This window comes from Cydia strobilella, chromosome 12 (genome assembly GCF_947568885.1).
Source record: "Cydia strobilella chromosome 12, ilCydStro3.1, whole genome shotgun sequence".
Taxonomy (NCBI): domain Eukaryota; kingdom Metazoa; phylum Arthropoda; class Insecta; order Lepidoptera; family Tortricidae; genus Cydia; species Cydia strobilella.
In genome coordinates, this window is record NC_086052.1 from 7,482,125 (window position 1) to 7,495,453 (window position 13,329).

At 37.4% G+C, this 13,329-nt stretch overlaps 2 protein-coding genes across 2 annotated transcripts in view; one reads left to right on the plus strand and one right to left on the minus strand.

Annotated features, from left to right (window-relative positions):
* Nucleotides 1–5: 5 nt before the first annotated feature.
* Nucleotides 6–1,286, minus strand: LOC134746006 (KRR1 small subunit processome component homolog). Its single transcript, XM_063680171.1, has one exon. It carries the CDS (start codon nt 1,172–1,174, stop codon nt 131–133), a length of 1,044 nt encoding a protein of 347 aa, XP_063536241.1. The 5' UTR covers nt 1,175–1,286; the 3' UTR covers nt 6–130.
* A 2,688-nt stretch (nt 1,287–3,974) lies between these two features.
* LOC134746023 (NFX1-type zinc finger-containing protein 1-like) overlaps nt 3,975–13,329 on the plus strand; it is a 53,677-nt gene continuing 44,322 nt past the window's right edge. The window contains exons 1-4 of the mRNA XM_063680192.1: nt 3,975–4,065; nt 9,685–9,740; nt 11,419–11,559; nt 12,134–12,837. Of these exons, the coding sequence (XP_063536262.1) occupies nt 9,719–9,740; nt 11,419–11,559; nt 12,134–12,837 (867 nt within the window). The 5' untranslated portion in view covers nt 3,975–4,065; nt 9,685–9,718. The remainder of the gene's footprint in view (nt 4,066–9,684; nt 9,741–11,418; nt 11,560–12,133; nt 12,838–13,329) is intronic.

The following is a 13,329-nucleotide window of genomic DNA, read 5'->3' on the forward strand; positions in this document are numbered from 1 at the left end:
TCTTTATTATTAATCTATCCAACAGTTTTCTTTTCTCAACATTAGGTTTTTTGAATCTGAATTCGACAAGTTAGTAAACCTTTCAAATGTTTCTCTAGAAAATACAGTGAAAACACTTTCACTTTATATCCTATTGACCATCTTCCTTTGCTTTAGATTTTTTCAGTCCTTTATGCTGTTTAGAGAACTTTTTCATTTTAGCCTTAAACTGTTGAATATCGACTGTAGACTCTGTGGATGTAGAGGGAGCAACAGATTTTTCTTCTGGTGGAATGAAGTCCTTCTGCCGCTGTTCTGCACGAGCCCGCTTATTTTGTTCTTGTTTCTCCTCTCTGGCATGCCTCTTTTTAGCCTTCTTCTGTTCATCCTTGAGGAAGTACTCTCCAGTAGCCAGCTCCTTGTCAATCTTGCTCTCAGCTTGAGGCGGTGGGAACGGAGTGTAAGGTTTCTTCTGAACTTTCTTTTTAGGCTGTTTCCTTGGCACATTTTTGCTTTTAAATGTAGGTAAGAACCTATCCCAGCTTTCATTTTTTAGTCTAGGATCTTTCATTAATTCTCTCTTAATCATTAAACTTTTTATGTTATACATTGGGTGGATGTTTTTCATGGTATCCTCTACTATGCGTCGGACCTGAACTAAACCTTTGTATGGGCCAACAGCGGCCACAGTATTGCCTTGAACAAGTACGTAACACTCGGTCAGTAGTTCGATAGACTTGAGAGTGACTCCATTTGGTCCTATCAATCGCTGCCGTCTCTTCAAAAAGGTTTCCTTTTTTCGCACAAATGAGTTTATTTTAATAATATCACATCCTATTTCATCCTCTAGAACCCTAACTGCCTGTTCAAACGGGACGCTTCGGGACATAAGCTTCATTAAATCTCTAGCTTTTATTATTATATAGGGGTCCCATGTCTTTCTCGTAGTTTTAACAATAATGCTACCTTCGATAAGATCCAATTCGGCGACAATGTGATGTTCCTTTAACACTTTCTGCACGAGAGGCCAACATTCTTTCAGGTACTGTTCACGATATTTAGGAAATAAAGTTGCAAATTTACTTTCTTCTAACAGACCATGAGGGTTATCCTCTGGGGTGAATTTGGGTATTTTCATAGCCCATGCATTATCGACGGGTCCTGTGTCCGCAACCTCGTTGTCTGATTCTTGCATGCTTAGTATTTATTCTGTTGATATCTGGATCAAAAGTACTGAGTAGGACTCAGAAAAAATAATAAAATTTTAAGCAAAGCACGACATCGAGCATTGACATTGACACATACACACGAGGAATAGACAGTGTTGCCAACTCGGAATTTGAAAAAATGCTAGACATATGTCTAAATTATGCCAGAATTATGCTTAATAATTTTGGAATGTGCTAAAAAAAATGCTAAACAATATATTGGTTGTAGGTAACTAAAAAAATGAGGATCTTCCACATAAATCAAACGATGCTGTTTCTGAAAATTTTACACAGTCAAACCAAGCTAATTTTGCACCGACTTGGTTAGCTAATGCCAAATTTCTTTAGCCCCCTCCAGTGTGTGGAGTGAGCTTTTGAAATGTGACGTTTGTAGTGACTCTCCACACTTTTTAGCTGTCGATGCATTACCATACCATAGATAACACAAAAACAGATTAGTGAGTGTCTAGACGAGACAATTTTACGCATAATCTGATTATTCTGATTAGATTGACAATTTAATTGGTAACGCGTATGAAAAAAAGAAACGCAAGGATATTGTCTTGCCGATTTCACTATGTAATTGTGTATTATAATTTTATTTCTTATCACAGTGACAATTGTATTTTCTCGTCTGGACAAAGCTTAAAAAAAAGGGGAAAACTACAACATAATAACAATATTTCACCGTTTTAAGCAAACTTCTGACTGTGTCACTATTAAGGTCCACGTACACAAAAATACAAAAGCCAGGTGGTTAAGGTCTGTCAATCTGCACCGACGTACCGACCTTACAACAAATGTCATGTGATTTTAAATAACTGCTGGCTATCACCTGGCACCACCTGGCACTAAGGTCGCGGTGCGGTGCGAAAGTCTGTTACGGTTTATAATAGGGGATATTACTGCAATGTTCTGCCACCAGAGTGCAGCACTACCCTTTATAGTAAACCGTAGAGTAACTTATACATACTGTAAACCTTACATACCTAAACTTATACATACCGGGAAACAAGAATCCGAAATTTTGCTATCAGCCTCTTTATCGTTCAAATATAGACCCTCATACTGTAGTAGTGGCGCCACCTACGCAGAGTTTCGCGTAATATTCCCTATTTCTCGTATGTATAAAATTTCCTTTAGCCCCCATCCACACTCGTGTGTGGAGCGAGCTTTTGACGGTTGTGGTAATCCATGGGGATTATCAATCATTGCCAAGTAGGTTTCAAACTTGGCTTAGGGACATAATTCACTTCATTCACTAAATTATGTTAAAAATTATGCCAGATGCCAAATGGAAAATTTCGATGCCAAAGGGTGTGAAATTATGCCAATACTGGCACCATTTATGCCAAGTTGGCAACACTGCACCACGCAATGAGCAATGCACCGTCAAAATACAATCCTAGCCAACACAACGCAAAAAACTACGCGTTTAAAAAAACTGCGATAATTATAGTTTGTCAAAGGACTGTCTCATTTTAAACATAGACAGAGAAAATCATACTATCTCTGTCTTACACTAGTACTAGCACCCAAAAGAAAAGGATGAGTATAGTGTTTTTTTTGTTCTTATTTACTGACAATTTGGCTTGACCAACTATATGTTTTTCAAAATCGGTCTTTTTAAGTTTTTCTTCAGTAATTATTTTTATAGTTTGTCAAAGGACTGTCTCATTTCAAACATATACAGAGAGAATCATACTATCTTTGTCTTACACTAGTACTAGCACCCAAAAGAAAAGAATGAGTATAGTTTTTTTGTTCTTGTTTACTGCCAATTTAGATTGACCAACTATATATATGTAACATAATAATCTAATGTTACCAGACAAAAGATTTCCGACAGACGTGCATGTAAATCTCTTTGTAATCTTGTAAATCCTGACCAGTAATATATGATCATTGTCAAGAGGGCGCTGTTTATTCTCATGTATATAGGGTGACAGTTCAGGTGCAGTTCAGTATAGTACGAAAAAATTAGTTCCAGTGAAAATCCGCAACATGGCGCGTGATCTAGTCAGGCTTTAAATATCTAAAAATATAGTTGGTCAAGAAAATCTTACCAGTAGAAAAAGGCGGCAAATTTAAAAAAATGTAGGCGTGAAGGGTCCAATAGAAAATTTGAATTTCGCGCCTTTTTTGACAAGATTTGCTTGACCAACTACACAATTTACGTGACATAAGTGACCCTACACACGAGCGCTTTTTCAACGCGCGTTGTTAAAGCGCTTGAATCTGCCCGCACCCTAAATTCGATTTATAGACCAAGTCTTAAAGTTGAAAATCCAACAACGTTTGATAAAAAAGCGCTATCGTGTGAATAAATCACATGTTACATCGTGTGAAACAAACTATACGTATAGAAATACTACGCCTGCCGCCTGCTACAGATTTTTTTGAGAATGCCGCGTTTTTTCAGGTTCAACTTTCATTAGCCAGACCAAAGAATATAATTCTCACTAGATATTCTTTGCTCACTAGGAGAGCCAGACCAAAGAGTAGTATAATATATAGGAGCCAGACTCTAAGTAACAATATCTTTTTGTATTACAGTCATAATACTTTTTCAATTGGTCACACTCTTGGAGTAGAGTATTCGGGGAATCCATGCCAATGAGCAATTGCAGGTGGAAGTTACGCAATCAAAGACTTTTCAACCAATCAGCTGCAAGAAAGAGAGTTTTAGTACAATTTATACCAATCATCAGTCCGTGCGTGTACGGTGCGTGTCTAGATTATTTTCGTGCTGAAGCCCTAAGATATGAAGCATCCGGTGACAAGACTGACACTAGTGACACTATTGATAGAAATATTTTGTGATTTGCACGAAGAGGACGTGGTCGTTAAGTTTGTTGGATTTTAATTTGTTTATTAGGTAAGTACATAACTTCACGTTAATAGTTATGGAGTTTCAGGCAATCAAATATAGCATAGGTTTTTGTAAGTGTCTCTCCCTTAATTAAACAATGAAACTTGGTTATAGTCAACCTGGAACGAAAAATGTACATACCAAATCTAGGTAGATAGTTATTTCACCGTCGTATACCTACTTTTCACAATATTTATCAAAATCAGTAGAGCTCTTGTCTGGGACGCGGTTAAAAAGAATAGTATATTCCCTATTGGTTGAACCTGTGTTCCATACTAACAAATTTATAGCCTTATTTCGTGTTTTCTCAATGAAATTAATCTCTATCGGATGTTATAGAAAAATATAATTTGTGGTGTATATCGACAATGGAATGGATATTTCAAATGTCGTAAGGGACATTTTGTCGTAAGTACACTAAATATACCATTTAAATATTATTTTTTTCTTTTTCGTTCTTTGTAAGAGACGTTTTATTATCGCTTAATCTATAATAATAATATATAATATAATAATGAAGGTACCAAATACCAATCTCAATATTAATATGGATATGACTGGTATAATTTATTATTTTATATTTATTAATTAGGTGTTCTAGGGTAACCAAGATGTAAATGTCCTCACCAAAAAGTAAAAAAGGAACAGAAAGTGTGGTATATTTCAACTAAATAAACGGTGATCGATTAATCAACAGTTACTGAGTGTGCAGGATTAGTCCTGCCACGTCTCATGAATCACCCTGTATAGATATCACTGTCGATTTCCTTGATAAGTTGAGTTGCTATCGGTGCCGCATAGCTGTCGTGATTAGAAGACGAAGTCGCGGGCAAAAGCTAGTCCTTGATAAAACGAGTTCTAAATTAGAACACAATCTGTCACTTGTGTCACTCGTTTTATCAAGGACTAGCTTTTGCCCGCGACTTCGTCTGCGTGGAGCTAGCCTAGCTTAGCTTATTTTTTATCCAATCTGCTTTTTATCGATTTCCCATACAAACTTCCACCGCACTTTTCACCCCCTTATAGAATGATTTCTGGGATAAAAACTACCTTATGTCCTTCCCCGGGACCAAAGAGGAAAGAGGAAGAGGAGTACTGTCATAGTAAATTCACTGCCATCTATCGACACACGGTTATAACAAAAAATAAAAATATCATGATTTATTTGTATTTTTATTTTTATATGATTTTGACCCATGTTCTTTCACTGATACGTGTTAAAATTGTTAAATAACAAACGAAACCGTCTACGCCATCTAAACGAGAATAGGCCAAAGGTGGTAAAACGTTGTGGCGCCATCTGTTCGAGAATCACATTTTCTTGATTTTTGAAGCACGTTTTTTCCTTAGACTGTATCCATCTAATACGGAGTTGCATAGTCTTTGTATATACCATTAATATAATATTATAAATGCGTAAGTGTGTCTGTTTTAGGGATGTTGCGGATGCCGATTTTTTGACATCCGCGGACGCGGATTTTTAAAGGCTCACATCCGCGGATGCGGATGCGGATGTCGAGATTAGGCACATAAAAACGTCAATATTACACTTTAGTAATTTTTATTTAAAAAAAACGAAACTTTTAGTCTTTGAACAAGAATATAGGTGCCCTACAATCGCATTACTATACTAAAGTCGAAATAAATTAAACTTTTCACTTCTTGTCGCTGTCCGTCATAGGCTAAAGTGTTCAATCGACGAATCAGAAAAACGAAACGAGATTCCTATTGGCTAATGACGAAATTACCCAGCACTTATACGCCGCCGCTAAGACGTTTCCGTACCTACCTGTTCCACATTTGCATTCGCATTAAGCTCCGCATCGATTTTATGTGGATGCGGATGCGTATGCGGATGCTGAAAATAATGCGGAAGTTCCGCAGTTGCGCATGCGAATATCCCTGATCTGTTAGTTACCTCTTCACGCTTAAATCGCTGAACCGAATTTAGTTGAAATTTGGTATACAGATACAGTTTGAGTCCCGGAGAAGGCCATGGGATACTTTTTATCCTAGAACTCGCCCCTCAAGGAGGTGGAAATTTCTATGGGGAATCATCAATAACCGCTGAACCGATTTAGATGAAACTTGATATGGGGATAGTTTGAGCTGTGGGGAAGGATATATAATAATTTTTATTCCCGAAATGGGTTGGAAATTCAGTGGACCAATTTGGGGATGAAAAAAGGTTGAATTTAGAGCAGATTTGTTTAAAAATTAAGGTACCCAAATTACTAATTCCACGCAAACGAAGTCGCGGGCAAAGGCTAGTATAATATAAGGCTACAGAGATCTTGACTGATTTAATAAGATAAGATCGCCTTTGTACATCTTATTATTTGTACCATGTAATTTTTAATGTGTATATTTGTACAATAAAGAGTTTACTACTACTACTACTACTACTACTACTACTTAACTAAAGTTTAATATAAATATTTGGGAGCACATTGATTTATAGATTGTTAAAATATGATACTTATTAGGGTTCCGTACCCAAAGGGTAAAAACGGGGCCCTATTACTAAGACTTCGCTGTCCGTTCATTTTCACAGATGATGTATTTCTGTTGCCGCTATAACAACAAATACTAAAAAGTACGGAACCCTCGGTGGGCGAGTCCGACTCGCACTGGGTGGGTTTTTTTTTAAAGTTTCTTCTAGATAACGTTACATATGACTATAACACGCAGCACTCGCAAGTGACGGATAATTTATTGAATGAATGAATGAAAAATATTTATATCAGATTATAATTATATTATTAGATTATATTTATTGACTATAATTAATTAATTAATTAATTAATATATTTACAAGCTTGTGGTGGTGGGTGGTTTGAATTTGTGTTGTCTACCCCCAACTTTTTCGTCGGGTGCAACTCTGTTTTGACATTTTGCTGGGGATTAGTCTTCCGAAACGTGCATCGAATCGTTGAAAATAAAGGTAAACAAATAATTTTTACCGGGCCCATCGTAGAAACCTAATAAATAAATGTCTTCATAACGCGAAAGTGAGTTCTTCCATGTACTTAAAATCAGAAAGGTTGTTATGTTACATGCAACGTTACTAGAATTCCTTTTGCTTTAAAAATATAGCTGAAGAATTTCTGGTAGCGTTGTATAAGTAGCAACAAGTTTAGACGCAAAGTTCAACATACATATTCCTATTATTTTTATATTAACCAATCTGATCGATTTACTAAGGGTGGTATTTCATCTATCCAATATCTTGGCCCAATGTATATCTGCGTCTCATATTTTGCTTAATGAGAGAGTGAGACGCAATACTACACAAAACATTGGTATCCAACCTTAAAATAAATGGATATTTTAACACACTTTTTTGTAACTTCCTTCGCGACTAGATACCTCTGGAAATTACATACCTAATATTTATTTAGTTGTTACGACATCGACAATAAAATGTATTTTTTTTAACAATTAAGCACAATAATCATTACACTAATAATTTTTAAGAAAAAAAAACCGACTTCAATGGGGGATGCCGCTGAAAGTGCACTTTTGGTTGGTTTCTTAGATTCCAGATAATGAAATGAAAAAGACAGCATCTTTTGCCTAATTATGTAGAAAAGGAGGTAGAACGACCCACTTTTCTAGTAGCATTTCGTTTTTGTAAGGGTCGCAGTTCTAACCTAACCTAACCTACTTTTCTGATAGCATTTCGTTTCTGTAAGGGTCACAGCTCTAACCTAACCTACTTTTCTGATAGCAGTTCTGTTCTGTTAGAATCGCAGTTCAAAACCCACCCACCCGCCTAACCCACTTTTCTAGTAGCATTTCCGGGTCCGGGTCTGTGTCCGGATCCGAGTCCGGGTCCGTGTCCGACTGTCCGGGTCCAAGTTTGGGTCAGAGTTCGGTCCGGGTCCGGGTCCGAGTTAAAGACCCATGTTCAGACCCGGGTCCGGGTCCGAGTCCGGGTCCAAGTTTAGCTCTGGGTCCATAAGGAAGAAAACAAATCGCCAAACGTGAACTATGTGTCATTGAAGAGTTCCATTCTGATCATCATCAGCAGTTCCATTTCATCAAATGTCACTTTTTTAAATGTAAATGCTGGATTTGTTGATGAAAATACAAAAATCACTATATGTATGCCTTTCACATTTGAGGAGTTCCCTCGGTTCCTCGTGGGTCTCATCATCAGAACTCGAGCTTGACAAAAATATGTCTTAAAAACTTAAGTTGCTTAACAAACATAAAGAAGAGGACAAATCGCCAAACGTAAACTATGCGTAATTAAAGAGTTCCATTCTGATCATCATCAGCAGTTCCACTTCATCAAATGTCACTTTTTAAAATGGAAATGCTGGATTTATTGATAAAAATACAAAAATCACTATATGTATGCCTTTCACATTTGAGGAGTTCCCTCGATTCCTCATGGATCCCATCATCAGAACTCGAACTTGACAAAAATGTTTCTTGAAAACCTATCTTGCTTAACAAACATAACGAAGAGGACAAATCGCCAAACGTGAAGTATGCGTCATTGAAGAGTTCCGTTCTGATCATCATCAGCAGTTCCACTTCATCAAATGTCACTTTTTAAATGTAGGTGCTTGATTTGTTGATGAAAATACTAAAATCACTATATGCCTTTAATATTTGAGGAGTTCCCTCGATTCCTCATGGATCCCATCATCAGAACTGCTTTTTGACAAAAACGGGACCAATCGGTATGTATATACTTATAATCAAAAAAAGAATTTTCAAAATCGGTCCAGAAATGACGGAGTTATGGAGTAACAAACATAAAAAAAACATACAACCGAATTGAGAACCTCCTCCTTTGAAATCTTGAAGTCGGTTAAAAATACATGTCAAAACTTAAAATCTAAAACAGAAACGTATGCACATAAATGACAAAAAAATTATTCAAACAAAAAAACTTAAACTAACTAAAAAAATAAGCAAATTACTAAAATTAAAATTAGATTGTATTTGTTTCCAGGACGGAAGAGAATTTCTCAAATTTACTAAAATTTTTTTCGATTTCTTAAATTTATTGCGTAAGGGACACTATTTCCTTAACTATTGATTTGCAAGACCGAACAGTTTTGTGCGCTCTAATAATTATAATTATTTATATGGTGTAGAGAATGATACTTATAGTGCGACATAAAATAGTAGAAAAGTAAATTAAATGGAATTAAAAGAAAAACCATACTAAATTGTAGCATTTTACGTCAAATGTGACAGTTACGTAGGAAGTCGCGCCCGCAATAATTTCCTACAATTTCTTGTCGGACTATACCAAGTTACGATTTTTATAAAATATGATATTTATATTTTTGGCTCCTAAAAACTGGACAAGTGCGAGTCGAACTCGCCCACCAAGGGTTCCGTACTTTTTAGTATTTGTTGTTGTAGCGGCAACAGAAATACATCATCTGTGAAAATTTCAACTGTCTAGCTATCACGGTTCATGAGATACAGCCTGATGACAGACAGACGGACAGCGGAGTCTTAGTAAAAGGGTCCCGTTTTTACCCTTTGGGTACGGAACCCTAAAAAGGAGTTTGTCCCTTACGACATTTGAAATTTCCACTATCGATACAGTTTTATTTTGATTTTAACCTGGTACTTTACTTACGCTTTGTATTCTAGTTCTAGATCAGATTCAAAAAAGGCGTACACAGAAATGAGCGACTTCGGGGGACCAGGTAATTTCTTTTTTATTTTATACTCTAATCAATTTAATTAAATTTCTCATTGTGCAATCTGAGTGCTTATCTTATAGTTCGGGACTAACGAATGTCTGTTTTTTTGTTTACCTGCCGAGTTGTAATTGGGTAAATAAACGATTAGTTTATAAGCCGTCTTGTGCTGGGGTTTTTAGATCTAGAATAGTATAGACCCAATACTATTTTGAATCATTATCAGTCATGCCCAGTGATTGGAATGGGCAGAGTATAAATACCTAAACTTGGTAGAACAAGGTCATAAAGGGGAGACTGCTTTGCGATAACATTTTTTTTTTCACAATATTGTTTGTTATACAAGGGTGTAAAGTTGTGTAAGCCTGAGCGTAGCGAGTGTTTAAACACACGAGAAGTAAAATACATTTGCACCCGTGTGTAACACAAAACTTTTCCCCTCACTATAGCGAGGAAAGTGCAACAGGCGTTAGATCATCTTCAATTATAACAGAAAACTCTGGAAGTTGTGTATTTTTACGTGTCGGAGTCGGTGAGAATTTTTTTGTTGACAATGTTGACATTTCTGACGATGCGTTTTGAAATTGCATCGACTCAACTTGTGCGTTCAGAATAATTCAACATCATTTAAAAAAACAAATGTTTCTTATGGAATTTAAGGTTTATGACTTAAAATCATTAAATAAAGCTTTTGTTATTTTTTATTAAATTCTCAAACCATTTATTTAATCATTATTAATATCGAACGCACCATTATTATGAGCGTTTTACGTTTTGTTATCTGTCAAAAGCTACCTAAACACGCTCCATCCAAGGTCAAATTACTTTCCCCACTAGTGGATAAAATGCGTTTTTCCCCGCTTGTTTTAAAGGATAAAAGACGGCTTTCCGAGCTAGTGAGGGGAAATAGTTATTTGTTTTACAAGGGGGCAAACCTCTGTTTGTTGTTTAACCTCTCATGCTAATATTGGTTCCAGTGGTTCTAAAAATGGAATCTTGAGCGTTGGGAGGGTTTCAAGGCACGAGGGTTAAACAAATTTTGCCACCGAGTGAAACACAAAATTTTAATTGTTGAATATTTAGCATTGCAGTAGGCCTAGTACAGGAGTGGCGCGACAGTATCTCGCCCGCAAGATAGACTATCTCCCTTATACTACCCGAGCTAATTAATACAGTGAGAAAAAGACGAGTAGTCTATCTCGCGGGCGAGATACTGTCGTGCCAAGTGCCTTGGCTCGGACTACAGTAGTAAGAACATAATTACTATGTATATCTCAACACAATCGGGTACCAAGTGACCTAAATTAAAATTATAAGATATTATAATACTACATAACGATTTAAATGTGGTACCTTACTAATTTCATTGATAACTTACCAAGTATGTACTTTGTCTCGTGGTCTTTAACTGAAATTATCTTAGAGAGATAAACTGTGTACATATAGGTATATACCTAGATAATTATACCTACTACATTAATGTTAGCATGTATACATGTTTGAGTGTATGATTTATGAGAATGGGTAACTTTGTATGTGTAATTCCTATTATATCATAAGTTCCGCAGTCCGAGCGGGATATCGCTTTAGGCATACATAACACTAGTTTATCTCGTTCGCACACCGATTCCAAAGAATGGAAAAACTATCTTCATATGTATTAATGTGACTATTAACTGTCTAGGTCCTTCACGACAAGGCCGCGGGGGCAACAGCAATAGACGCGCAGGGCGGCACAGATCGCACGACGGCAGGGGTCGAGGAGCTGGTGCGGCGCGTGGTGGCCGTGGCCGGGGTACTGGCGCAGCCCGGGGGAATATCAACGGTAAGGACTCACTCTCCCTCCTGTTCATTACTGTCTAGGTCCTTCACGGCAAGCGAGGGCAACGGCATCAGACGTCCATGGCGGTACAGGTTTTTTTTATGTAATAGGAAGCAAACGAGCAGACGAGCCGCCTGATGGGAAGCAGTCATCGCCGCCCATGGACATAAGCAACACCAGAGGAGCCACTTATGCGTTGCCCACCTTTGAGAACCCTAAATACCTGCTTCTTGAAGAACCCCATGTCATAGCGCAAGGGAAACACCTCAGAAGGTAGCTCATTCCACAACTTGCACGTCCTGGGCAAAAACGAGCGAGATGCCCGCTTGTTTTTGGTTTGCCACGTGTCAAGAAAGTGAGGATGAGCTTTGTTGGTGTGCGGTGTTTAGAGACTTTACACTAGTAAACATAACACGCCGGGTTTGTTTTTGGCGTAGGTATGTTGTAATTAGTTTTTCGGTTTCCGCACTTGCCGTAAAATATCCTGTAATCCATAAATATCGGCCCGTTGTGTAGTAATCGTATAACAGTTAGACAACGTTATTCATTTGAATATTTGGTGCCTGGTTTATTTCAGCTGGCCCTGGAATTCTCGGGGAAAGGCCTGCTCTTATTTCGGCAACACCTGAACAACAAAATATGCTTCAGCAAATTGTACATAACAATACGGACGGATCTCACGGCCATTCGAAAAATAATAATGCTCACTCCAACCAGAAAAACGACAGGGGCCGTGGTAAAAGGGACAGGCCCATGGGCTTTAAAATGCTAGAGGAAATATCTAAATCTGATAGTGTCGACATCATTGAAAAGATTAACCAACAGAAAGCATTTTTTACCCTTCTATTAGATACACCTGTCGACAAAAAGAAAAGCGACATATTCTTTTTGGTCCTTGAACTGATTACTAACGTTTGGAAAACTTCCTTCGAGGAATCTAAGAAGTTGCTTCTTCTGGAGCTATGCAACACTAAGTTTATCGACCACTTGCAACTGTACCTAATGCAGTTGCCGTACACCGTGAGCAGGGAGGACAAATATTTTAACAAGTACTACTGGACTAGGGAGAAGGAATTTTGGGGTCATTTCATGAATTTATGCGAGTGTCTTATAAACGTTTCACCGGCGACGGCGGTGCACAAGTGCGGGGCGCTGATCGAGGCTACCAGCAAGAGCTGTTTGGAGGGCTTGGAGGAGAAGCAAGGGTTCAAGTTACCGGAGGAATACACGACAAGAATGACTAAAATTCGGGAAAGTCTAAAAGTCTGCGATCAGGTACAGGTAAGAGTACCTACTTAGTATTTCTTCCTATTAATTCATCTTATACATTTAAAAAACCCGAATATGTGATACCTATATTTCCCCACGTACACTGTTAAGTTTCAGTCAATATGTTGGTTGCTGCCGATAGTATACTTAAGTACCCTGCTACCCTCTGTCATTAGACGCCACTTGAGACGTGCGACGCTTAGAAATTTGTTATCGCTCTTTGTGACGAAATATGTATAAATGACCTACAGTCCTACCTATAAAGTTAGTGAGAATGGATTAGTGTTATGGTAGGGTACTTTACTTAGATAGTTATTATAGTTTTGTCTTTTGGTACAAATACACGGAGGGGCAGTAACCTACTATTAATACCTAATAGAAATGGGTACCTACGTGTAACAAGGTCAACTCTGAAAATCTTTAAAAAAATGCTTTACAATACAATATTTCAAATGTCGTCCTCAGGTGTTTCACAATGGGTATATATTTATGTATGTATGTAGT

Excerpts from the sequence above, each read along its gene's own strand:
- LOC134746006 (XM_063680171.1), bottom strand. The coding sequence starts at position 1,174 with ATGCAAGAATCAGACAACGAGGTTGCGGACACAGGACCCGTCGATAAT.